At 55.8% G+C, this 26003-nt stretch overlaps 1 protein-coding gene across 2 annotated transcripts in view; it reads right to left on the bottom strand.

Annotated features, from left to right (window-relative positions):
* Positions 1-26003, bottom strand: part of TEP1 (telomerase associated protein 1) — a 54859-nt gene that overhangs the window by 13603 nt on the left and 15253 nt on the right. For both annotated transcript variants that reach the window (XR_012945308.1, XM_076069682.1), the window contains exons 12-39: positions 23946-24129; positions 22948-23094; positions 22561-22689; positions 22011-22144; positions 21438-21509; positions 20829-20978; positions 19703-19879; positions 17923-18043; positions 15197-15306; positions 13940-14053; positions 13079-13199; positions 12502-12699; positions 11955-12148; positions 11081-11306; positions 10284-10463; positions 9354-9446; positions 8785-8917; positions 7798-8008; positions 7164-7306; positions 6438-6526; positions 5888-6002; positions 5022-5289; positions 4685-4802; positions 3363-3487; positions 3061-3160; positions 2287-2442; positions 1489-1701; positions 1004-1178 (exon numbers count right to left, since the gene is read on the bottom strand). Coding sequence is in view for 1 of the 2 variants with exons in the window: in XM_076069682.1 (XP_075925797.1) it covers positions 1004-1178; positions 1489-1701; positions 2287-2442; positions 3061-3160; positions 3363-3487; positions 4685-4802; positions 5022-5289; positions 5888-6002; positions 6438-6526; positions 7164-7306; positions 7798-8008; positions 8785-8917; positions 9354-9446; positions 10284-10463; positions 11081-11306; positions 11955-12148; positions 12502-12699; positions 13079-13199; positions 13940-14053; positions 15197-15306; positions 17923-18043; positions 19703-19879; positions 20829-20978; positions 21438-21509; positions 22011-22144; positions 22561-22689; positions 22948-23094; positions 23946-24129 (4196 nt within the window). In the remaining variant the exon portion in view is untranslated. The remainder of the gene's footprint in view (positions 1-1003; positions 1179-1488; positions 1702-2286; positions 2443-3060; positions 3161-3362; positions 3488-4684; positions 4803-5021; positions 5290-5887; positions 6003-6437; positions 6527-7163; positions 7307-7797; positions 8009-8784; positions 8918-9353; positions 9447-10283; positions 10464-11080; positions 11307-11954; positions 12149-12501; positions 12700-13078; positions 13200-13939; positions 14054-15196; positions 15307-17922; positions 18044-19702; positions 19880-20828; positions 20979-21437; positions 21510-22010; positions 22145-22560; positions 22690-22947; positions 23095-23945; positions 24130-26003) is intronic.

Here is a 26003-nt window from a genome sequence, read left to right as displayed (position 1 = left end):
GGCCTAACCCAAAATCTATAATGAGTACGATGGATATTATTCTGATTATTTACTGTGGATCTGACGATGGGGGTGTGCTCTATACGTTAAATGAACACTGAAGTCAAATTTCAGCAGCTACAGCTCAGAAAGAGTGAGAGCAAAATACTGGTGAGGCTAAGTCAACGAGCCATCCTGCACAAAGGCGACGATGCAACTACAACTGCCGAGTGTTCGATGACCTTGTTTGTGATGAATGCATCTGCCTTGTGTCTGGAACAGCAGCAAGGGGTAGAGACGACCCCAGAAGTCCTACATCACTACTTCGAGACAATACGTCAACTGGAAAAATAAACCAATGCAACTTACACTGTCGTTAACTTTCACTGAATGAGATCTCATTGAATGAACGTAAGTTTAAAATCTAATTGATATATGCTGTGGTTTTGTTCGTGACATTGTTCAGTGATCTGTCGTTGGAATTTTGAAATATAAACATTGGAATAAAAACTGTAAGGAAGCACGTGGGGCAGTGACACGGCCCAGCGTGTCACAGCATTTGCCGCTTGTCGCAGAGGTTTGTGGTTCGAATCCAACAGGCCAACCTGGTAAATAATGTGAGTGAAATAACCGTAAAATACTACGCTCCGTCTACCACACAGTGGACGTCAAAGATCCGACATGTCATTCAAAACGAATGGCCGCTGTGTTCTGGTGTCATTGTCCAAACTTGCCAAAATTGTAAAAAAAAAATCCGCAAAGTATTAATTTAGGATTATACACAGCTATCATCGGCCAGTGCCCGCTTCCAGGCCTAGCGCCCACAGAGACAGCTGCCCCTGAGGGGGTGGGAACTTTTAATCATGGAGACGAGGTGTGACGTAAGCCGCCTGGGAGTTTCTGACTCGCGGAAAGCGTGCGCGCCATCTTCACGCACGAAGGTTACAATTCGCGACCTCGGGCCGCGTGCGCGCCCTGCTGCGGCGCTTGCGGGGGGCGGGAGGCGGGGGGGGGGGGCGTTCACCCGAGTGGACGCCGTGCACGCGCACGCCGCCGCTGTGCAGCCCCACGGCGAGCTGGGAGCCGTCCGGGCTCCCTGACACACAGAGCGCCGCCACCACCGCCACCGGCACCGCGTCCCGTCCCGGGCCACCCAGTACCGCCACCGGCCGGCCGAGCCCCCCCGTCCACACCCGCACCTGCAGACAAGGTTTCAGTTTTTCAGTTTTCAGTTTCTTTATGTTGGTATAGCCCCGTGAGCCATTTGGCTCTTGAATCGGGTGCAACCGCAACAAACAAAAAAACAAAAACACGAACAAGAAAAACATCTTAAGCTCGTGGCCTCGCGGAACAAAAAAATAAAACGCCTGGGTTCGATTCACGACGTGGGCGTCTCTCTGTGCGAAGTCATGTGTCCTCCGCCTGTTCTGCATGCGCTTCGCCCGGGTTCTCCCATAGCCAAGACACACGCACGCCGCCACGTACCTTTACTCACATACCCGTATTTACCTTGTTGTCATCGCCTCCGGTTAGCAGATAGCGACCATCTGGGGTGAACTGGACACAGTTCACCGGGCCTTTGTGGCCCAGGTAGGTGCCCAGGACGGTGCCCGACTCAGACGACCACAATATGACCTCGCCATCCAGGGCAGCCGAGGCCAGGTACTTGCCGGACGGGCTGTAGGCCACCGCGCGGACTGCTGCACCATGGCCACGCAGAGTCTAGGCGCGGCACGCGGAGCAATCGCAAAGGGCAAACGGCGCGCATCACACGGTCAAGGACAACGGTCATCACAGCCATTGATTGCTACCACACCTCGCTATCGCTTCCTTCCTTTTGCTAGCTTTTCACTGCTGTTGCACAATTTTGGGGGCGCTGACAATACATAGCCAAACGTTTATTCGGTGCAACATTCCCAGACTTTGAAAACCAAGCATTTAAATGACTCGCTGCCTATAGTGGCTCGCACCGACTGGTACCAATTCAACTCACGGCAGAGTCCGTGGCACGGGCTGGTGGACGCCTGCGTGAGCGTGCGGATACGCGCGCGTGCACGAGTTTGTGCGTGCAGCTCTTGACCAAACATCCCAATATGGGACCACAGAGCTTGGGCGATTGTTGACGTCGGTTCTGGCCACCTTCCCCGCTCGTCTGCGGCTTTCTGCGCGGGCCACCATGCGGGAGGAACCGTGGTGTGGTGTCGCAAATGTGCGCCAACGACGCCGCGTACGCACCGAACGTCGCTAGCGTCACTGTTGCGCGCACGGCGTCGTGCGAACAGAGGCGCGGGAGGGGAGGGCGCTCACGGAAACGCGCCGGAGGTGGAAGACGTCCCACGTGACGAGCGCCGAGTCCCAGCTGCCGGTGACCGCGAGCGCACCCAGGGGGTGAACGGCGACGCAGGAGAGCGGCCGGCTGGAACTCAGCTCGGCGACGCAACGCCCCTCGGTCACGCTCCAAATCTACACCGCGCGCAGAGACGAAGATCCCCCGTGTAGCCTTGCCGACTGTCTGGGTGCGAGTGCGGTGATGTTTACACACCGCACCAGGTACTCATCTGAGGCTGAGTCGACCTAGGTGGAGACTCAGGACCTGTGCAGATAATTGTCAATGGTGTTGGCCGTGAGCGAGAATCGAACTCGGGTCGCTGGGTTTGTAGCGCAGTGCACTAACCGCTGCTCTACAGAACACATGCACACACAGCCCGCACTCCAAACCTTCACACAACCAACCATGAACTAAATCAGTTTTATAAAAATTGAACGCCTTCAGAAAATGTATTCTGCACATCACACGGTAGAATGTTGTAGTTCTTGGGCGACCTCTGTAAATCCACGTACGAATGTTGGTGAATGTGCGTGCGCATGAGGCACAGGTGGTGCATCTGCCAGTCATCTCGGTAATTTAACCTATAACACCTGGGTCTGTCCCGTGACCTTTTGCCACTTTACGCGACGGCCTCAAAGTGCACCGAGCCTGGGACACAAGCGCCGTGGTAACATCACCGCCACGTAGTGGCGAACGGCGGCCGCCGCTGCCGTTGCCGGGTAATGGTGGGAGCGGCGGTTTGCGTTGGGCACCTTGAGTGAACAGTCCCATGACACCGTCAGCACCTGCCTGCCGCAGGTGCTGGGAGCACAGCCAGACACGCGCAGCCTGTGCGCCTGCACACTCAGCACCCTGCGCACGCACGCACACACGCACGCACACGGGGAGAGAACCTCAGCGCTAACAGCAGAGCTCCACCGACACCGTCTCTCACGCAGCACAGGGTTACGGAAATCCACGTTTCTCCACACCGAGCTGCCAGGCTGGAGGAGCCGCGTGAGGTCCCCAAAGCGACGCGGGGGCGTTGTGTTTGCAGTCCGTTGCATAATGCTACCTGTATCCCTCCCGGATGTTCCACGTGGACATCTGTCCATTACTCGTGCCCAGGCAGATGAGGTTTTCGGACAGAAAGCAGCATGCGGAGATGCCTTCGCTGTGTGCGGACACGCTCTGCAGCTCCTTGGAGAAGAAAGATATTCGTAAAGAAAATCGACAAAATATTCACGTAAAGAATAAACTATTTTAATGCCAGTGTTAAAATAAACGAAATAACCCTATGTGTCCTGACTTTTGCGCCACCCTGTATAGAAATATAAAACAATGAAACACTGTACTCTTTGGTTCTATTCGGTAAAGTCACATAGGTAAAAATAAAATAATATAACAAAAATCACGACGTTTCGGCCACAACACAAGTGGCCTTCATCAGGTGAAGGGACCGGACTGACCAGAGGACTGTCCAGAGGACAGTCCGGTCCCTACACCTGATGAAGGCCGCTTGTGTTGTGGCCGAAACGTCGTGATTTTTGTTGTTTTATTTTTTACCTACGTGACTTTACCGAATAGAACCAAAGAGTATGGATCATTGCGGTCACGAAAGCTTCAAATCTAGAAATGAAACACTGCTTTATTCTTTTAAATGAACGTGTTGCTGAATCGGGCACAACTTGTTACGTTGTTGGTCAAAGATCGCTTCTGCTGCCCGCCTTGCGCTCAGGATCAAGGGGGTGGGATGGTTTATGAGTGTCCCCAGTAATTCATCACTCCCTACTGCCAGACTAATGCCCGACTGTCACCCAGTTGTCACGCACTGTGTTATTCCAAGTGAGCAATTTGCAGGTAATGTTTCAATTTTCGCAAAGGTGGGACCACAAAGCCGTCTCCTCATCTATATATATAAAAGGGAAATTTGTGAATGTCTGTTCGAACATGCAACAAACTTTAAATTTGGCATGTGCGTAGCTTCCAGACTGTACACAATGCAAAAAGTATAAAAATTTGACTTTTGTATTTTGGGGGGGGGGGGGGGGGGGTGGGGGGGCGCAATAATGGATGTATTATATTGCACGGCAAGTGAGCGGTGACGTCACATCTGTCATGTCACCCGCATGCGGAAGCGTTACGCAGTGTGCCTGCTGACGTCACGCACCCCACCCCCCCCCCACCCTCCCGTAGGCCGTGTATTAATCCAAGACAAGAATCCAAGCCTCGGGTGAAGCCGGGTAGTAAAGCTAGTTGCGTATAATTCTCATCTCCTACAACTCTGACGGTGCGGTTTGTTGCTGGCCGCTTAACGTCTTGGGCCTTTGAGCCCTGCGTGCTAAGCGGCGGCTGCGTCCGGAGCAAATCACGGGGAGAGGCGGCGGCGGCGCTTGCCTTGCCCGTGTCGATGTGCAGCAGCTGCACGTGCCCCAGGCCGGTTGCCACGATGACCGCGTCGCTGCGCACGCACGTCGCCAGGCACCACGGCTCCCCCGTGAAGCCTCCCGTCGTCCTGGAGGCGCGGAAGCAAGCGGAGAAACCCTCGTCGCTTCACTGATCAAACTCTGGTCAAAACACCGATCAATCAACAGGAGAAACTCTCGTCGCTCCACTGATCAATCAAACTCTTGTCGCTCCACCGTTCCATCAAGAGGACAAATCCTCTTCGCTCCACCGATCAATCAACAAGAGAAACCCTCGTCGCTCCACTGATTAACTCATCCCCCCGTACCGCAGGGCAGCTGGGGCAGCATGGTGCCTGTTGACCCACTCGACGACGAAGCCCGGCCGCGGGCTCGTGACTCCTCGCGTGGCCCAGGAGGCCTCCACCGCCAGCGACACGGCCTGCACGCTGGCAGGAGACCCGGGGGCCGAGTTGATGGCCTGCTGCCACATCAGCCTTGGGCTCCGACGCAGGATGTGCTGGTTCTGGCTCACAAACTCTCGCAACCCTTCCACGTCCGGGCAAGGGGCGAGCCCCTGCTGGGCAACGGAAGTCGCTGAAAACAACGCACACGATGCGCACACGCGATCACCTCTTCCGTGGGATTCAGTCTATTAAATGTAAAATCGTGTTAACATTTTATGTCGTTAGCTTTTGTCTGTGTCAGCTGAAGTTTAGGTTTCTCTGCGCTATCCGCGCTTCAGTCTCACGCGTGTTACCGACTTTGGTGTAAACCATTGCAAACCTTGTAATGATTCATAATAGAGGTTTGTTTGGGGTTAGATGGCGTAAATATCTAAATGTGTCCATAAAACCCGCCACAACCCGACACAGCCAACTAGTAAGGGTTGCCACGTAAACAGAACGTGGCCAATTCGTCACTAGTACAGCACACCGGTGTGTTGGAGAGCCAAGCCACAATATTTACAATCTGAGTACGACGTTTCGCCAGTAATTACAACTAGCTTCATCAGGCGACAGCCAGATTTGTGGAGAAATCCACCTGTTTCGTTCCTTATATAGAGGCGTAGATGTGGTGACCACGCTTCTGCGCTCTTGCGCAAAGTCCTGGCTGACGACCACAACATCATCAGTGCACGATGCTTGCGAGAAACTCTCCCACTTGGGTATAGGGAGGAGAAAACCCGGGCTACCGTAGAGGTCGAAGTCTTCCAGAAGTTGGGGGACGGTGCGGTTGGCAATTTTGAGGTAGAGGAATCGGAGGTCGGCCAGCAGGTGACCCAGTTTCACCGCCAGCCCCGCATGGACCTGCAATCGCCAAGTCACTAGTCAAGTGCAGTAGTGTAGGTGCCGGGATCACAACGAGAGCCAGCGACACGCGATGCGCTGCCGGTGTCGTCCACGACTGTGCCAAAGCAGCTCTGACACAAGAACGGCAGAGCGCGCAAAACACGCCAACAACTCGTGAAATGTTTGTGTGCAGGAAATGTTCCGGCACATTTTCAGCTGAAAAGTTGAGCTACACAATTGGGTGGTAGTCAGGTGAGCAGGAAGGGGCAGGTGGGCGGGGCCCAGTAAACATGCATCGTCGGGCCAACGTTAGTACAACGATACCAACCACGCGCAACGTTGACCCAACGTTGCGTGTTTACTGGGAGGGTAGATAGGCAGGTGGGTAGGAGGGTAGGTGGGTAGACAAGCAGGAGGGTGGGTGGATGAGACGACCACAGAGGCCTGACGTACCAGGTGGTAAGGCAGCTCAGCCAGGACGTCTGGGTCCACGCGTGGCACGCGTCCATCCTGCCACGGCTTCAACTTCTTGAGCAGATGCACTGTGGGGCAAAGCATGGGAAGGGTCAATTGGGCTGGTGGATCGCACGCGCTTACGAAACTCCCTCCCCACCCAGGCGGCCCAAGGTCGCCATCTCCCGACTTGCCAACGTATGGCAGCAGTACAGCAAGTGGGTTAACTTTCGTCTGTACGGGGATTGAGCGTTACCCCCCCTCCGCCCCCAACCTCGGACGCGTGGGTTTTCTCTCACACGTTTAAACGCTCAATAGTGGAGTTGGACACAGAGCGTGGGCAATCGTTGGCAGTGCCGGTTCCTCGTGCAGGCAAGACTCTGGTGGGCAGACACTCACACGGAGATGTCGCACTCAGGAGTAGTAACGCTCACGCCGCTCGGTCGTAGGGGAGGAAGCCGTGCTGAGCGGGGGCACCGGGAGGAGAGCGGACATGGAGCGCAGGGGAGCTGACGCCACCAGGGAGACGGCAGTCGCCACGCTGCGTTGACAGCAGCGCAGTGGCACGGAAGCAACCGGCAGTGTGTTGCAACCCATACGAAAATTTGCCCACCGCGTGATGAGCCCGGCATTCGTAGGCGCTCGCTAACAGCACTTGCCCCAACAGCCTGCGAAGGCTACACGGGGCATCTTTTTGTTTCGTATGATGCCACGCGCATTACGGACCTGCAATAGCCGTGTGAGCGAGGCTTTCCGAGTCGCCCCGATGCAGGTATCGCGAGCGCACCGCCAACAGCGCCGGCTCCTGGGACAGCAGTTGCAGGTGCCCGGTCGCCGAGCCCTCGCTGCTGCACGATCCGCCGGCAAAGCTACGGAACAAACACGCGGCCAGGGAGCGGCACAAACTCGCGGCCTCACACCACCAGGGAGAGGCACAAACACGCGGCCTCACATCACCAGAGAGCGGCACAAACTCGCGGCCTCGGACCAGCAGGGAGGGGCACAAACTCGCGGCCTCGCAGCACCAGGGAGTGGGTCACTTGCAGGAGCTTCTTCAGGAGGTTGCTGCCAAGTTTTCAAAGAAGGAGGGAAATATTGCTGCTGGGTGTAATCCCTATTGAGTCATTTGCAGATAATTTTTCATCAATGGGACGTTTGACCAATACCCGTAAAACAAATTCTTAGCTGATAAATGCATGTAATCAATGCGCGTCTATTTCTGAACACAACACCGAGCGTTCACCGTGCGCGACACATCTTCAAGGTCGCCGCCGTGCCGTGTTTGCGGCGAGTGCGCGGCACGAGCGTCACTTTAACGCGTAGGCCACAAGCGTCAATCGGCGGGTTGCAGCCAACGGACCTCCTGAGCTCACGGATTAGGTGACTGAAGCGGGCCATGGGCAGGGCGTTGCAGGGCGACATCGGCAGCGCGTCGAGCTTCTCCCAGAACTCCAAGGGATCGTGCACGGTCTTGGCCGCCTTGCGTTTGCCTGGAGCTCCGGGCTCCGTCGCCCACAGCCCAGCGGCCAGGCACAGGCTCACGACCTGTCGCAGGTCCTCGTCGGCCAGGCCTGCGATCACAAACACCACGCGATGACACGGAGCGCGGCGCTGGCCACCAGGAGGCTTGGGGGCAGGGGGCAGCGGGCAGCGGGCAGCGGGCAGCGGGTTGACTGAGCCAAACCTCCGGTTTGGGGTTGATCAAATGTATGCATACCACTTTGTGGGGAAGTCAATCGTGGTTGTTCTATGGAGAGACTCGACCCCACAATTTCCACCACTGAACAGATGAGCGCCTGCCTCGATGCTCGGGGAATCACTTTGACGAGCAGCAGATCACTGGCGAGGAGCATGCAGATAGAGTAGTCAGGGCGGTTTCCTCCTCATACCCAAATATTCACCCAGCTTCGTGATCGGCTCAGTTTCAGAGGCTCGATCACCTGAGCCCCTTCTCCCGCGTGGGCGAGTGCGACGTCGCGTCCACCCTGCGAGTCGCCACGTGCCTGCCGAGCGGTAGGGACCACGCAGCCAGAGGGTCTGCGGTGCACGACAACGCGGCGCTCGACTCAAGAACAAGGTGGCAATTTCAGGACCGCGGCCGGGGCCACCGCGGCAAAAACCCCCGGCAGGAGCTGAGCGCGCCACGTCGTGCGGGACGCGCCCAGGGCGCCACGTCGTGCGGGACACGCGAGCGAGGGCATCACGTCGTGCGGGACACGCCCAGGGCGCCACGTCGTGCGGGACACGCCCAGGGCGCCACGTCGTGCGGCACACGCCCAGGGCGCCACGTCGTGCGGGACACGCCCAGGGCGCCACGTCGTGCGGGACGCGTGAGCGAGGGCACCACCTGTGCGGCTGCAGCAGAGCGAGGCGAGGGCGGCCCGCACGGTGGGGGCGCCGTGGTCGTCCTCCAGGCGTGCGAGCACCTCCTGTAGCAGGCCGCTCACCGTCTGCGGCATTTGCTTGATCCTCTCGCTCACCTACAGTGGGCGGCAGAACGGTCCCCGCCGACTCTTCAATACGCCGCGGGTTTCCGTAGCCAACGTTACAATTCGTAATTGACCCTTGGTTGAGGCCACTTCATGATCTGGCCACACTTGTGTTGTTAAGACCCTCCACCACCCGACATAGGCAAACAATTTAAAATTGTCTCGTGTGCAAATGGTGATAAAAAACTCTCACAAGCACATTTAGCAATCAGATGCATGGCAATTTGTTTAAAACAGCATCAAGCACGCTCAGGACAACATTATCTCAGCTCGTGTGCCACAGCAGTTGGCTCAGCAGCAGAGCGAGCGGCTCGCGATCAGAAGGTTGTGAGTTTGGCCGATCACGATGAAGCATTCCGCATGGCCTCGCGTTGGTAGAAAGGCACCCAGGTGTGAAGGACAAGGGCGGCGGTGACGACGCCATCACCTTGCTGAAGAGCCCGAATGCACGCAGCTCCCGGCAGGCGATGGCGAGGAACAGAGGGCAGCGAGACTCCCGCTTGGCGAGCAGCAGTGACATCTGTGCACGCGATACACGCGACGCACACGCTCGTTTACAAACAAATTGAATGCATTTATAGATTTGAAGCTTTTGTGACTGCAAGGATCCATACTCTTTGGTTCTATTCGGTAAAGTCACGTAGGTAAAAAATAAAACAACAAAAATCACGACGTTTCGGCCACAACACAAGTGGCCTTCATCAGGTGAAGGGACCGTGCTGTCACGAACACTGTCTTCGTGACAGCACGGTCCCTTCACCTGATGAAGGCCACTTGTGTTGTGGCCGAAACGTCGTGATTTTTGTTGTTTTATTTTTTACCTACGTGACTTTACCGAAAAGAACCAAATTGAATGCACTCAAGGGATAGCATTGAGGAAGTAGCGAGTCCCGCGTTCCCTCCTGAACACACGGAGGCTTGGAGCGCACCGCGCCACACTCGAGTACCCCGCAACGGCACCGTCCGCACGAGCTGCGCAGGGTAACGGTCAGCGCGCTGGACTCGTGATGCAGAGGTCAAGGTTCGATTCCATCTTCCGGAGCGACGGCCGAAACAATGGAACGAGGTGCTAAAATCCAACCCCCCCCCCCCCCCTCCGCCTCATAGTGAACACCGGAATTAGTCTAAAATCGGCGGGTCACGTGCGGTGGGATAAAATGTGGGTACTCCCACCTCTTCCAAGGTGTCCAGTCAACGTGAAAAAGTGGTTGACACAGAATCAGAATCTTCATTTAGACTGGAGGAATCCGATGAGCTACGCAATCTCTTCATCACAGACGCCCAAGCAGCGGCGGGTGACGTCCAGGCTTCCTGCTCAGCCGGGGTGGATGGAGCGCGCGCCGAGTGAGCGACCCACCTGATTGTTGGAGTGCGACTCATCCAATTTCTTGTGGTGGGAGGCCAGGGTGCGGCGCACCAAGTCGGCCTTCTCCTGCCGCTCGAGTGGCCCCACGCAGACCTGGGCCACCGAGCAAACCCTCAGCAGGGCCTTGTCCAGGCTCGAGCCCAGTGTAGCGCTCACCACCAGCCGCACCCCCTACATGCAGCCAAGTCGGTGCGCAACGTCAACACGTCACACCGGTCCGCACGCCCCCTCGCATCGACAGCCTTCCGCTACGAGCAACAACAACTCCTTCTCAATGTCCATTGCTACAGTGAGCCAACAAAGTGTCTACACACAGCGACCGGCGCCTCCTGCTGGCAGAGCAATGCCCGTTTGTAGGCCGAGTCACCTTCTGCCACACAGGGGCAGCTGTCACTGGGGGTGCCCTTCGAATGTTGAGATAAGATGTGTTGCTGAGGAATGAAGCACGTGTAAGTTCAAAGATTACTTTTTGTAACTGTTACGCCATGAAGCAAACATATTACTACGTCCAGAGCCAGATTTAAATTAAAACGCAGATAAAATTTTCCGATGGGCTCCACGTTGTAGAACCAAACCGCGTCGCGCAGGCCTCACGAGCCATCTGAATCCGACTCGGAGCCAAGCAGGGCCAGGGGCGGGCGGGGATAACGACGCCGCCATTGTGTGACGTCGATGAGTACGCCGCGAGAACACGGCATCGCAGTGGCACGGCTCGGGGCGCCTCGTGAGCCGCGGAACTCCGGCGCGGTCACGCGGTGGGGGAGAGGCGGCGTGCGCGGGCGACTCACGGGCGGGATGGGGATGGGCAGCCAGTCGGCGGAGCGTCCGAGCTGGCCGTCCAGTCCGTCCACGAGCACGGTGAGGATGAGCCCAGGCTTGCGGCAACGCCGGGCCGCGGCTTCGCCGACGAAGTCCGGCCGCCCGCGCCGCGCTCCCGCGCCGGCGACCGGCACCCTCTCGGCGCCAGTTCCTCCGGCCTGCATGAGCAGGCTCTTAAAAAGCGACGCCAATGCCCTGCGCACAGCCGGCACCAACAAATCCGTGCAAAACGCCGCGTGACAGAGCAGCCAACAGAATCCATAAACAGATGGATTTTTAAAAGTGGCATTTTACAAGGCTTGATGTTTATCACGCAGTTGAAGAGATACATTGATTACTTATGTAAATAAGAAACTAGAAACCAATCCGCGATATAAATTCAAGTAAGTTGAGATAAGGATTCCTTGCCCAGAATTGTTGTTTTTTACTAAGATGAGCAGTAAATTTGCAAGCAGGTTAAAGAAACACGTGTCAGGAGAAGCACTCCACCAGCTTGCAGCTGCTCCCCACCGACACGGGAGATGGCGCTTCTCTGTTGCCTCTCGTGGAGCTCAAGGAGTTTCGATTGCTCAGTGCTGGAGCAAGCGGCTCGCAATTAGAAGGGCGCGAGAATTAAAATCCTGGTTGGGGGTTGACTCAGCCCATCATTCCGACCGCTAAAAAATAGATGCTATTTTGTGGGCAAGTCCAGTGGTTGTCCTATGGATAGAATTACTCCTGCCATAGGAATATGGAATTTCCACCACTGGCTCAGGGCTGTAAACGGTAGGTGAGCACCGCCTCAATTCTCACCGAGCAGTAGGATCTCACTGTGACTTTCTAACTGCATGCACGTGAACTTACGGCTGAGAGGTGGGAATGGAGCCCGACAGCCCAAGCCTGGCCCGCAGGCCTGTGCAGAGGTACGAGAGGGCGGAGGAGGCGGATGGCTGCTCGCCGCACGCATCGCTAAAGAAAGGCAGCACGTCGCTGGGCGCGCAGGGCCCGTGGGCTTCCTCGCTGCTCCTCCCCTGAGCCAGGAGGTCCGCCAGCTGTGCCTGTACCACACAACGCAAGACACAAACACGTAAAAAAAATCACTCGCAAATTACTCCACGTACGCACTCCCAATCGAGCAAAACCTGCGGTGTAATTGTTTTAATCTTTGGGCCACAACATCGGTGCGCATGGCCTACTCGTTTACAATGATGCCAGGGGATATTTAATGACCACAGTGAAGCAGATGGTGCGTATTTATGGTGAATACACACCAAAGTAATAACCAGGGCGGCTTGCCAGATTCAAGAAGCATCCCATGGTGATGGCTGCTGCTGCTGCTGCCCGCACCCGAGACTCAACTGCAGTGCGCTCACCACGCGCACGGCTCGCGGAGCACGCCGGCTCCTCTCACCATGAGCACGGTCTTGCCGCTGGCGCTGGCTCCCCGCACGAGCACCGCGCCGCCGGCCTCGGTGGCGCGCAGCCCCGCCGCGGCCTCCTGCAGCGGGCCCCTGCGGGCGCTCGCCCGGCTGGCCTGCATCGCCACGAACGCGGCCTGCCGCTCGTGCTCTGAGACGGCGCCGCCCTCTCCGTCGTCGTCGCCGCGGCCCTGCACGCGCACCGCAGCCTCCCGTCAAGCCCCGCGCGTGGTCGCACGCGCTCTCGATGGGCTGGGCGCGGATCAAGCCCATCGAGAGCGCCCTGCGCGGCAGTGCGGCGCGCGGCCACGCGGCAGAGCTCTCGATTGGCTGCCTGCGGGGCAAGCCGAGCCATTATAAGGAGGAGTCGGGGGCTTTGCTGAGATGTTTCAAGTTTGCTGAACCGGGCGAGAGCTCGCGACACCAGGGATGAGTGACCTGCGTGCTCGCGGACTGGGCGTTGTACGTGCATGCCGTCTTCTAGCTTCATGAAAATAAATAATATACCCGGACGTATTTTTTTTTTTACTCTGACAAAACAAAACACAGCAGTTTGAAAAACCAACGGACCCTCTCTGCCGCCTCCTTGCTGATGGCGGTCCACAGGTCGTGCAGCACGGCCTTCCCAAACTCCTCAAGGCCCGCCACGCCTGGCATGCCGCCCGCCACGCCGCCCCACACACACGGGTACCTGGAGGGAGCACGCGCGCACATCGCGTTCACCAATCATGCAAACTCACGTGACGATGGAACTGAAGGACTTCCCTTAAGTCCTTAAGTTCAGCATGTCAGAACATGCTCCCTGGACAGAAGCTCCCTTTCACTCTGCTGTCCGGATATGGAACTGCGTCCCGTAACACATTGTCGGCAAAATGACTGATTCTGGGGTCTTACAGGCCTTCAAATGCCGAGCACATGGACATCTTCTAACTTCACCACATGCCTTGAAGGAGTGAGTCTTTGAGCTGCAGTGAACCAATGAGTATGCCGATTAGATGTACTTATGTGTGATATGGCTATTGTTCACAATTGCACCCAAAAAAAAACTTTGTAGGTTTTCGCAGCCAATATTAAGGTAGATTTTTGGGTTAGGTCCACGTAAAAATCTGGCCACATTTATGTCCTAACACCCTCCACCGCCTAACGTAGCCCATTATGTTTGGCAGTGTCGGGTGGCGGAGGCTCTTATGACAGACATTTGGGTGCCTACATTTTCCAGAGACACGAGTAACCCCCAGCGATCCGAATGAACCCCGATTGCTCCCTGCAGCGGTGCTGTGAAATAAATTTACTAAAAATGTGTTCACTGATGGCCGTGATTCACCCATAAGTGCAGTCTCCTCGCACCCATGCTCGACAGCTGCCTCTCTTTGATCGCAGAAAGCCCTAACTCGCCGGCTATGTGGTGGTGTGGAACCACCCGGTACCCACCGCTCCATGACGGGCAGGCCGCTCTCCATGATGCGCCGCTTCAGGTCCTCTTGGCGTGCCATGGCCTCGTCGGACTCGGCCGCGAAATCTGCAACCCACTCCGTGGGGACGGAGCTGCGGGTGTCCGCCAGTGAACGCGCGCGTGGACACGCGTGTCCACATTCAGATACACATTAAGACATGCACAGACACGCGAGGACACGTGCAGACAGACACATGCACAGACACATGTACAGACAAGCGAGGACACGTGCAGACAGACACATGCACACAGACATATGCAGACACAGACACGCGAGGACACGGACACATGCAGACACAGACACATGCACAGACACATGCACAGACACAAGACACATGCGCAGACATGCACAGACACCCGAGGACACAGACACGCGAGGACACGCTCGTGCGCTCGTACACATGTACATATTGACAAAGACAAAGACATATGCATGTTCGCACACACCCACATTCACACATATAACTGAATTGCAAAAAACAAACTGTAATCATTTGTAAAAAAATGCTAAACTAACATACACTCCACTTTTTCAAATAACTATGCCGAGCGCCATCGTACAAATATGCACAAAGCACACGTCATACCAACTGTAGGAGCGGGATTTCAGTTCTCAGCAGCAAAGTAGGAAAATAAAGAATTCACTAAAACCAGGGGTGGGAATGGAGCGGAACGAGCCAGAGCAGAGCGGAACGCCGTAGCGGCGGTGGTGGTGGTGGGAGTGAGAATTTGAAACCGGACTTCGTCGTTCCGGAAGGAACCAGCGACAAATGTGGTAGCGGTGAGTACTCAGTATGAATCTCTCGATGTAATTCGCTGGTGCCCGTCCGTCACGCTCTGGATCTCCCAAATGGTACATGGAGGAAACCGTACGAATAATTGTGTAAAAGGTCTGCGAATGTACTTTAGAGAGATATAGTTAGCATTGCCTTATTAAAATAAACTAAATGAACATGCTGGATCAGGCAAAAACATTTGTCATCGATTCGTCAATGCTCGTGACTGCCTCACCCCACGCACTCAGGCGCAGTTGGTACGGCCCGCCTCGCGATGCCTTCCCATCTCCCAGCCCCGCACAGAATTCCTCCTCCGTGATGTGACGGACGCGACACTCAGGACAGGATCGCAGTGATGTTCAAGAGTCGCGATGCCATCCGTATAACGGCGGGCAAGGGGCAATGGAGGTGCGTGGCGCACGCGCCAACGCGCCTCCTCTGGCAGTGGGGACGTCGTACCTGATGAAGGAGCTGTCGCGGAAGTAGAAGAACGCTCTGCCGGGGTCGTGCAAGGTACACTGGGAAATCTCGAGCTCGGTCACCGAGCGCCCGCGCGGGTACATCGTCACCTGCTCACACCCACGCACGCACACCCACGCACGCACACGCACGCACACCCACGCACGCACACCCACGCACACACACCCACGCACGCACACCCACGCATGCACACCCACGCACGCACACCCACGCACGCACACGCACGCGCCGATGAACAAAGACAAAGTTCCCCCGTGGAGGCTTTAACGCACTGTTGGGGCAAGTGCTGTTAGCGAGCACCTATGAAGGCCGGCACAGGACACACGAAGGGGTGGGTGGCCAAAACCACACCCGGCCGCCATTGTCTCCCCACTGACAATGTTTACACACTGCATCAGGTACTAATTTGAGGCTGAGTCGACCTTGAGGATGACCAGGACCGGTTAAGATAATCGTTACTGGTGTTGGCCATGAGCAGGAATCGAACTCGGGTCGCCGGGTTCACAGTGGACCGTGTTAACCGCTACACTACCGCACACCCACACACACACCCACGCACCCACCCACACACGCACGCATGCACACACCCCCACACCCATCCATGCACACACCCAGGCAGCGTGTGAGTGATTCACACACAGTGAGAGAGCGATCTACAGGCAGCGTGTGAGTGATTCACACGCAGTGAGAGAGCGGACTACAGGCAGCGTGTGAGTGATTCACACGCAGTGAGAGAGTGGTCTACAGGCAGCGTGTGAGTGATTCACACGCAGTGAGAGAGCGGTCTACAGGCAGCATGTGAGTGATTCACACGCAATGAGAGAGCGGTCTACAGGCAGCGTGTGAGTGATTCACACGCAGTGAGAGAGCGATCTACAGGCAGCGTGTGAGTGATTCACACGCAGTGAGAGAGCGGTCAACAGGCAGCGTGTGAGTGATCCACACGCAGTGAGAGAGCGGTCTACAGGCAGCGTGTGAGTGATCCACACATAGTGAGAGAGCGATCTACAGGCAGCGTGTGAGTGATTCACACACAGTGAGAGAGCGGTCTACAGGCAGCGTGTGAGTGATTCACACGCAGTGAGAGAGCGGTCTACAGGCAGCGTGTGAGTGATTCACACGCAGTGAGAGAGCGGTCTACAGGCAGCGTGTGAGTGATTCACACGCAGTGAGAGAGCGGTCTACAGGCAGCGTGTGAGTGATTCACACGCAGTGAGAGAGCGGTCTACAGGCAGCGTGTGAGTGATTCACACACAGTGAGAGAGCGGTCTACAGGCAGCGTGTGAGTGATTCCCACGCAGTGAGAGAGCGGTCAACAGGCAGCGTGTGAGTGATTCCCACGCAGTGAGAGAGCGGTCAACAGGCAGCGTGTGAGTGATTCCCACGCAGTGAGAGGGCGGTCTACAGGCCGCGTGTGAGTGATTCACACGCAGTGAGAGGGCGGTCTACAGGCAGCGTGTGAGTGATTCCCACGCAGTGAGAGAGCGGTCTACAGGCAGCGTGTGAGTGATTCACACGCATTGAGAGAGCGGTCTACAGGCCGCGTGTGAGTGATTCACACGCAGTGAGAGAGCGGTCTACAGGCAGCGTGTGAGTGATTCACACGCAGTGAGAGAGCGATCTACAGGCAGCGTGTGAGCGATTCACACGCAGTGAGAGAGCGGTCTACAGGCCGCGTGTGAGTGATTCCCACGCAGTAAGAGAGCGGTCTACAGGCAGCGTGTGAGTGATTCACACGCAGTGAGACAGCGGTCTACAGGCCGCGTGTGAGTGATTCACACGCAGTGAGAGAGCGGTCTACAGGCAGCGTGTGAGTGATTCACACGCAGTGAAAGAGCGGTCTACAGGCAGCGTGTGAGTGATTCACACGCAGTGAGAGAGCGGTCTACAGGCAGCGTGTGAGTGATTCACACGCAGTGAGAGGGCGGTCAACAGGCAGCGTGTGAGTGATCCACACGCAGTAAGAGAGCGGTCTACAGGCCGCGTGTGAGTGATGCACACACAGTGAGAGAGCGGTCTACAGGCAGCGTGTGAGTGATTCCCACGCAGTAAGAGAGCGGTCTACAGGCCGCGTGTGAGTGATGCACACGCAGTGAGAGAGCGGTCTACAGGCAGCGCGTGAGTGATTCACACGCAGTGAGAGAGCGGTCTACAGGCAGCGTGTGAGTGATTCACACGCAGTGAGAGAGCAGTCTACAGGCAGCGCGTGAGTGATTCACACGCAGTGAGAGAGCGGTCTACAGGCAGCGTGTGAGTGATTCACACGCAGTGAGAGAGTGGTCTACAGGCCGCGTGTGAGTGATCCACACGCAGTGAGAGAGCGGTCTACAGGCAGCGTGTGAGTGATTCACACGCAGTGAGAGAGTGGTCTACAGGCAGCGTGTGAGTGATCCACACGCAGTGAGAGAGTGGTCTACAGGCAGCGTGTGAGTGATTCACACGCAGTGAGAGAGTGGTCTACAGGCAGCGTGTGAGTGATTCTCACGCAGTAAGAGAGCGGTCTACAGGCAGCGTGTGAGTGATTCCCACGCAGTAAGAGAGCGGTCTACAGGCAGCGTGTGAGTGATTCCCACGCAGTAAGAGAGCGGTCTACAGGCCGCGTGTGAGTGATTCACACACAGTGAGAGAGCGGTCTACAGGCAGCGTGAGTGATTCCCACGCAGTAAGAGAGCGGTCTACAGGCAGCGTGTGATCTGCTGGCTCACCCATTGGAAGTGCGGCTCATCAGGGACGAGATATTCCTGCAGCACGGTGCCGTAGCGCTGCCCCAGGAGCCCCAAAAAGTAGTCGCAGCGATGTACCTCCGCCAGGCACAGCTCGAGCTGCCTGCTCACAGTGACAGAGAGAGAGAGAGACAAAGAGACACAAAGAAACAGAGAGAGACAGAGAGATATAGAGGGACAGAGAGAGAGAGACAGAGAGACACAAAGAGACAGAGAGACAGAGAGAGAGATATAGAGGAACAGAGAGAGAGAGACAGAGAGACACAAAGAGACAGAGAGAGAGAGACAGAAAGACAGAGAGAGATATGTATAGAGAGAGAGACAAAGAGACACAAAGAGACAGAGAGAGAGACAGAAAGACAGATATATATAGAGAGAGAGACAGAGAGACACAAAGAGACAGAGAGAGAGACAGAGAGATATAGAGGGACAGAGAGAGAGACAGAGAGACAAAAAGAGACAAAGAGAGAGAGAGAGGGACAGAGAGAGAGAGAGAGAGAGGGACAGAGAGAGAGAGACAGAGAGAGACACAAAGAGACAGAGAGAGAGACAGAAAGACAGAGAGATACAGATAGACACATAGAGACAGAGAGAGAGACAGAAAGATATAGAGGGACAGAGAGAGAGACAGAGAGACACAAAGAGACAGAGAGAGAGACAGAGAGAGAGATATAGAAGGACAGAGAGAGAGAGACAGAGAGAGACAAAGAGACAGAGAGATATAGAGGGACAGAGAGAGAGAGAGACAGAGAGAGACACAAAGAGACAGAGAGACCGGTGTGACAAAGGGAACGTTTCACTTCATTCCACAGCGACCGCCTCCCAGAAAACACGTGCTCTGAATTAAACGACAAAACGCTCGAATACAAACACCCCACACACACGCACACTGCGAAGAATACTCAAAAGTGGTACAGTAATTATACCACAATCATAGTGATAATAATTATATTTGCATGTATGTGGCGCGTGCTTAAATGCCTCAGCAACTCTTGGCGCCTTACACACCAACATCTCAATCATTCCCAGGGTAGTAGTATAGAGGGACAGAGGGAGAAAAACAGAGAGAGACAATGGAGTAATTTTGTGGTGTAATTTTTCAACATTTGCCAATTTTTGAACCATTACGCCAGTGCACAAAATCTGTAACGTCCACCGTGAAACAAGCGGCGGAGTGCTTTATGGTTAGAGCGTTCACAGTATTAACCTGGGCGGTCTGCCGGATTTGAACCACGAACCTCCGCAACGAGCAGGGAACGCACGGACGCTGGACCACGCGCGGGCATGGCCCAGCTTTCCTAACAACAGCAATCTCTAGAGAGGAGACGGGGCGAGAGTGGGGGGTCTGGAGTGACGAACGCAGCAGGTGACCGGACAGACTCAGCTGATGAGACAAATGGAAGAAGGGGTAGATATTCTGAACGGTGACGGCTACGCGCGGGAATTTTTGGAGGAGGTGGCGAACTCGGGACGCATCCAGGAGGGTCTCGAGATGACGACGAAGAGGATTGTGGGTGGGAGAGTAGACAGGAAGTGGGGAAGTGAAAAGGAAATGGATTGGCTGGTGTGACAGTGAGACGGTTAGCGGTACAGTGTGAGCCAGCCCGGCCGCGACCTCCCCATGGTAGACGTTGACAACGGCGAACGACAGAGAGGGTCCTGTCGCGGGCATCAACCCCAATCCCCGACGCTTGGGAAGTTTCCGCCTCCGGCGCCGGACGGCGAGAATCGCGCGGTGCCGGCGCCGTTGGTGGCGGCTCACCGGTTGTGCCGCGACTCCTCCTCCGTGACCCCCCAGCGCAGATCGACTTCCACGAGGTGCAGCAGCAGCGCGGCGGCTCGCGCCCGCAGCTTGGGCAGCACAACGCGGCACAGCAGGTCGCGCTCGCCGTGCATGTCGCGGAACGTGGACGAGATGAAGACGCGCACGGTGCGCCACCTGCCCGCACGCGCAGACGCAAAGGCAGAGATCGCAAAGTTGTAGCTTTAACAGACAATCGGGGCGCGGCGATGTTAGCGGGCACCTACGAAGGCCGAGATGGCAAACGAGGGGGTGGGTGGCCAGCACCAGGCCCCGCCACCTTCGTCTCACCAGCAGCGATGTCTAAACATCGCACCAGGTACCGCTTTGAGGCCGAGTCGACCCAGGAGATGTCCGGGACCGGCTCAGACAATTCGTCACTGGTGTTGGTGATTGTGTGCAGGAATCGAACTCGGGTCGCCGGGTTCGAAGCGCAGCGCGCTAACCGCAGCGCCACCGCTCCCCACCGTACACGCACACACACGCGTCGATCAATCTAAATGCGCCACACACGGCACAGTAGGTACACATTGTTTATTTACGTATGTAGAGTTTCATGTTTTTTCAAGCGATTATGTGCATCGTTTCACGTAAAAAAAACGAAAATAAAGCCTACAGAAAATACAAAGGTGTGGTGGGAAATCCCCCGTACCTGGGGAGCCCGAGAGCGACACCCCCTGGGGGCATCAGAGTCTCGCGAGGTTAGTGGGAACTGAGATCGCTGTGGCCACGTGTGGGTAGATACCCGCGCGACCTTCGCCCCCTCGGGGTTGCCGGGAGCGTTTGACTCGCGCCGCGCCGGCACGCGGATGAAGCTCGCCGTCCCGGAGACCTGGGAGACGCAGGTGTCTCTGCGGGGAAACCGAGCGGAGGTCTGGGAGGAACTCATCCGCGGGAGCTTGCCACGAAGCCACTTTGCACTTCGCAACTCAGTCGGTCGACTTCGCTCGCCTCCGTCAATCACCGGGAGCGCGCTCCGTTCCCTCGCGGTGGGCGATGGGCGATATCGAGACTAGGCCCCTGCAGGACAGGTGGCAACTGCAAATTCCTAGAAACGTAGAGGAAAGGAGAAGACCGCGACACTTGCCTGACCGCGGGAGGCAGCGGCACGGGGGCCTCCGCTGGGATGACGGCGCTCTCCCCGGCATCGGCGTCGGGCGGGGCCGGCACGCCGTAGAGGGCGTCCACGTGCTCCACGTGCCGCAGCATGCGCTCCCCACCGCGCTCCGACAAGAACCTGCACAGCGCGAGCGACACCGCCGCCGTGATACTCGCGACGGCGAGGATTGCGCGACGCGGCGGAGCATGGAGGCTCCGGCGAGCACGACGCGCCGTCGCCGCCTACGCGGCCTGACAGTGACGGTTCGTGGTGGAGGGCGGATCGAGAAACTTCCCAAGTTGGGGGGAGGTGGTCCTGAAACGTCGGGGTTTTTTTAACAGGGCCCGAAGTTATTAAAAAAAAAAATTGCAATTATCAATAAAATACAAGTTTTCCTGTCACAAGGGTAAACCGTCATCCCTGGAAAGAAGTTAAACATTATCATACAGGCAGGGCATAGTATGTATGTATGTTTGTTTAACTAGTTTCGTGCCGTACATAGCCACCCGTGCTAATCCAAGGAAAACGTAAAACATAACCATTACAATTAGTTCATTATAATCTGCACCGGTCTCACAGTAGAGGTTTGGAACCCACCTGAGGATCTGCTCGCTGTAGCCCGAGGCAAACACGTCGCTCTCGTGGTACCCCTCTGCAGGGTCGCCAACCCTACAGCAGCAAGAAACATCCACGCAGCACGCACTTAATAATACACAGCCTTCGGCTCCTACAAAATGTGAGAACGAAATACCGCAAATACATTTCCTTTCAACTGAGTAATCAATGAAAATATCGCGATTCGTGCAGATACCACCACATCGTTGCTTATTTTAATGCGGACTGCGAATGCTCGGGAGAGTGAGAAGCATAGCAAATCAGAGAGGCTTGGCGGGCGAGCGAGAGGGAGGGAGAGGGCAGGGAGAGTAGCAGAGCAGGAGAATCAGACCGCATGGCACACAGGGCAGCAGCAAGTAGCGCTCCCTGAGCCCAACTTTCATTTCCCCGAATTCGCAAACCGCTGAGAATCAGGGGCCGTTCGGGCGGGTGCCGCGTTGGACTGTTCAGCGCGTGACTTCTCGGGGAGCATCACCGCAGTAGGGGCCGTGCCCAGCACGGACGATCACGAGGCTGACCCCCTAACCCTCGACCCCCGGGAGGCCTGCGACGCACCCCGTGCTCGTGGCCGCCAGGTTGCAGTGCAGGAAGAGGAGGCCTGGGTTGACCGAGTGGCGGTAACGCACGAGGAAGCGTCGCACGCTCGGTGGGAGCTTCACGCGCCAGTCCAGCACCACCAGCGCGGTCACCTGGCAGCCGCACGCAACACCAGGAAACCGCGTCGCACCGCCGGTGTGCTTGTTCACAACCAGACAGCCACGCAGGGGGCCTGCTACGTTGGGACGTTTGTATCCGGCACCAACGACATTGCGTGCGCTTGGGGGACGCTGAAAAGTTATCACTTTGGAAGGAGAAAATTATTCGTAAAGACTCGGTTTCATTCCGGAAGGCAAACAGGCTCCAGGATAACAACTGCGTTTGCAGGCCTCGTGCCACGAGGTGGCACGCACCCCCACCATGAACCGTAACCTAAGGAGAGGGGGAGAAGAAGTCACGTGACTTGAAGAGTCACAATCGACCGTCGGTGTGTTTGGAGCGAACTGTGGAGGGTCTCGCGGAGGTCGCCGCGTGGGGGACGACGATCCGTCGGCAGCGCCACCAATACCTGCTTCTTCTGCAGGAGCAGGGTGGACAGCAGCTCCTCAGGTAAGCCCGTGTCATCCTCATCGTCGCTGTCCACCCCAGCCTCGCTGTCGTCGCTGTCCTCCTCTTCCTCCTCCCGCCTCTGCTCCTCCTGCACGAGCGGTGTTCATGAGAAGTGGCTCTGGAGGATTCTCCATTGCATTTTACCTTCCACGATCCACACACTCCACGCGCCACACCGATAACCATCACTTTACATTTTCTGTTCGACTTGTAAAGTACTGGCATTATTGCACACTCGATCGTCAACATCAGTTAGAGACGAAAGCTGTCAAAGCCCCCTCGAACGACCCTGTCGCAGTGACTTGTCAAACCACAAGCATCGCGTTCGCAGCCGCGCGTCCGTCACCTCCCGCAGCAGCTGCTCCAGATTCTCGAGCACGGTTCCGTCCGCGAGCTGCACGTGCCGAGCGGAGCCCCGGCCCCACAGCACCAGCTCCGCGTGCTCGCTCGCAAACTTCACCATGAGCCCCAGCAGCAGGGCCACCTCCAGCACCTGCGGTGTCACAGCGCGGGCGCCATCACAAAACCACGCGGGGCCACGGCGTCGGCGCAGGCGCAGGAGCGGCACACTTGGTGGTGAGCAATTTGTGCGAGAATCCGTTGGGCTTCACGGGCGGGCGCACCCCCGAGGCTTCATAGGGAAACGGCCGACTTGCCGAGTCCTCGTAGCGATGTGACGACGTCGCTACTCACGGTTGATTTTTTTTAAGAGGTGCGACGCAAACCATTTGAGCACAATCATAACACCTTTTTTTTATTTTAATTTAAAGCTTTCGTGACTGCAGGGATTCATATTCTTGGTTCTTTCGGTAAAGTCATTTTTATTATTTTATTGTTTCCCTTCAACGTGACTTTACCGAAAGAACAAAGAATAATCATAACATCGTTCAGGATGTCCACCCACCCCCCCCCCCCCCCCCCGTGATTGGTTGCACGAAAAAGCTTAAGTGATATATATATATACGATGAAAATATACGACGGGGAAATCTCACGAGCCCAGACGAGATGTTCCGCTTGGCGCTATCACCTGTGGTGGCATCACCTTATAGCTGCCAGTTGATGTCACAAAAGTTGGCCGGGACGAATCACTTTTACGAACCAAATTCATGGTAAAAGAATGTTAGAGGCCGTGCTGGGTGGGGCATATGTATGCGATAGTGGAGGCCCCGTTGCCGAGACAGGCATTGGCGTGGTCTCCATGAGTCCGGTGACCAAGGGGAAGAGACCGAGGGCCAGACGGTGTGAGACCGTCGGGGCAGATCTAGGAGGTGGTGCATCTAGGATGCAGCAGCAGCAGCTGTGGCCTTGATGTTGCTGTCGAAGCGGTGGCGGGCCGCACGTACCGTGCGCGACTTCCCCAAGCCGCGGCCTGTGCTGCAGGGCTTGTTCATGGCCGCCGAGGTGTTGCACAGCACGAGCGTTCGGCCCGGCAGCGGGGCGACGTTGTGCGACGTGGAGATCCTCACGGCGTGGTCCAGCGCTTCCTTGTACCGGCCCAGCAGCTCCGCATCACACCCGGCAGCCATTCTGTTCACAATGGTTCGCACAGCAACACACACAGAATGCACAACGATACACACAGCAACACACACCCAACACGTAATGATACACACAGCAACACACACAGCAACACACGATACACACAGAATACACAACGATACGCACAGCAACACACACAGAATACACAACGATACACACAGCAACACACACCCAACACATGATACACACAGCAACACACACAACAACACAAAACGATACACAGAATACACAACGATACACACAGCAACACACACAGAATACACAACGATACACACAGCAACACACACCCAACACATATTGATACACACAGCAACACAAAACGATACACACAGAATACACAACGATACACACAGCAACACACACAGAATACACAACGATACACACAGCAACACACACCCAACACATATTGATACACACAGCAACACACACAGCAACACAAAACGATACACACAGAATACACAACGATACACACAGAATACACAATGATACACACAGCAACACACACAGAATACACAACGATACACACAGCAACACACACCCAACACGTAATGATACACACAGCAACACACACAGCAACACACAACGATACACACAGACTACACAACGATACACACAGCAACACACACAGAATACACAACGATACACACAGCAACACACACCCAACACATATTGATACACGCAGCAACACACACAGCAACACACAACGATACACACAGACTACACAACGATACACACAGCAACACACACAGAATACACAACGATACACACAGCAACACACACCCAACACATGATACACACAGCAACACACAACGATACACACAGAATACACAACGATACACACAGCAACACACACAGAATACACAACGATACACACAGCAACACACACAGAATACACAACGATATACACAGCAACACACACCCAACACATATTGATACACACAGCAACACACACAGAATACACAACGATACACACAGCAACACACACCCAACACATATTGATACACACAGCAACACACGATACACACAGCAACACACACAGCAACACACAACGATACACAGAGCAACGCACACAGAACTCCCGGCAGCCAGTGTGTGCACAACAACACACACCTAACAATCTTCCCAGCGGCTAAGCATCACACTGAGGATCCACGTGCCGTAGCTGTGATCTCACAATAAACGAAGCCTTCTTCTCGAAGCACACCGGTTATGCTTTCAGCCACCGCGGAGTTGAAAGGGGCAAGAATTCCTGAGAGACTCGCTCAGGATTGGGGTTCGTTATTGCAACGGGAGATGGTAGCGCGAGGCCAGCAAGCCACGGTTGGTTGGTGGCGAGGGAGTCTGTACACGGAGGGGGCAACAATGAATGTGGGACGACAGCGATGCTGAACGCGACGCGGAATCGTTACGAGACGTGCCAGCATCGGGGAAATGGCTACTCATCAAAAGGCGGAATACAGTCAAGAGCTGAAGAATGAACCCCAGCCGAGACGGAATCAATGGACTAAGCGCGAGTAACCGTCCACGCGTTTTTTGCACGGATATGTTCACCTGTGCGCTGCAAAAGATGCCTGAAGAAGAGCGGTGGCGTAGCGGTCAACTCTGCGCTACGAACCCGGCCACCCGAGTTTGATTGCCGCTCACAGCCAACACGGATCATCTGAACCGGTCCTGGGCCTTCCCTAGGTCGACTCAGCCTCAAATAAGTACCTGGTACAGTATGCTAACATGGCCACTCGGGAGACAAAGGTGGCTGGATGCGGTGCTGGCCACCCATCCTCTCGTGTGCCGTGCCGGCCTTCATAGGTGCTCGCTAACACCACTTGCTCCCGACAGTCTGTTAAGGCTATACGGTAGATCTT

The sequence above is a fragment of the Petromyzon marinus genome, chromosome 25 (assembly GCF_048934315.1).
Source record: "Petromyzon marinus isolate PM22_M1 ecotype Great Lakes invasive population chromosome 25, UKy_Petmar_22M1.pri1.0, whole genome shotgun sequence".
In the NCBI taxonomy this organism is placed as follows: domain Eukaryota; kingdom Metazoa; phylum Chordata; class Hyperoartia; order Petromyzontiformes; family Petromyzontidae; genus Petromyzon; species Petromyzon marinus.
This window is presented reverse-complemented; position numbering and strand designations above follow the sequence as displayed.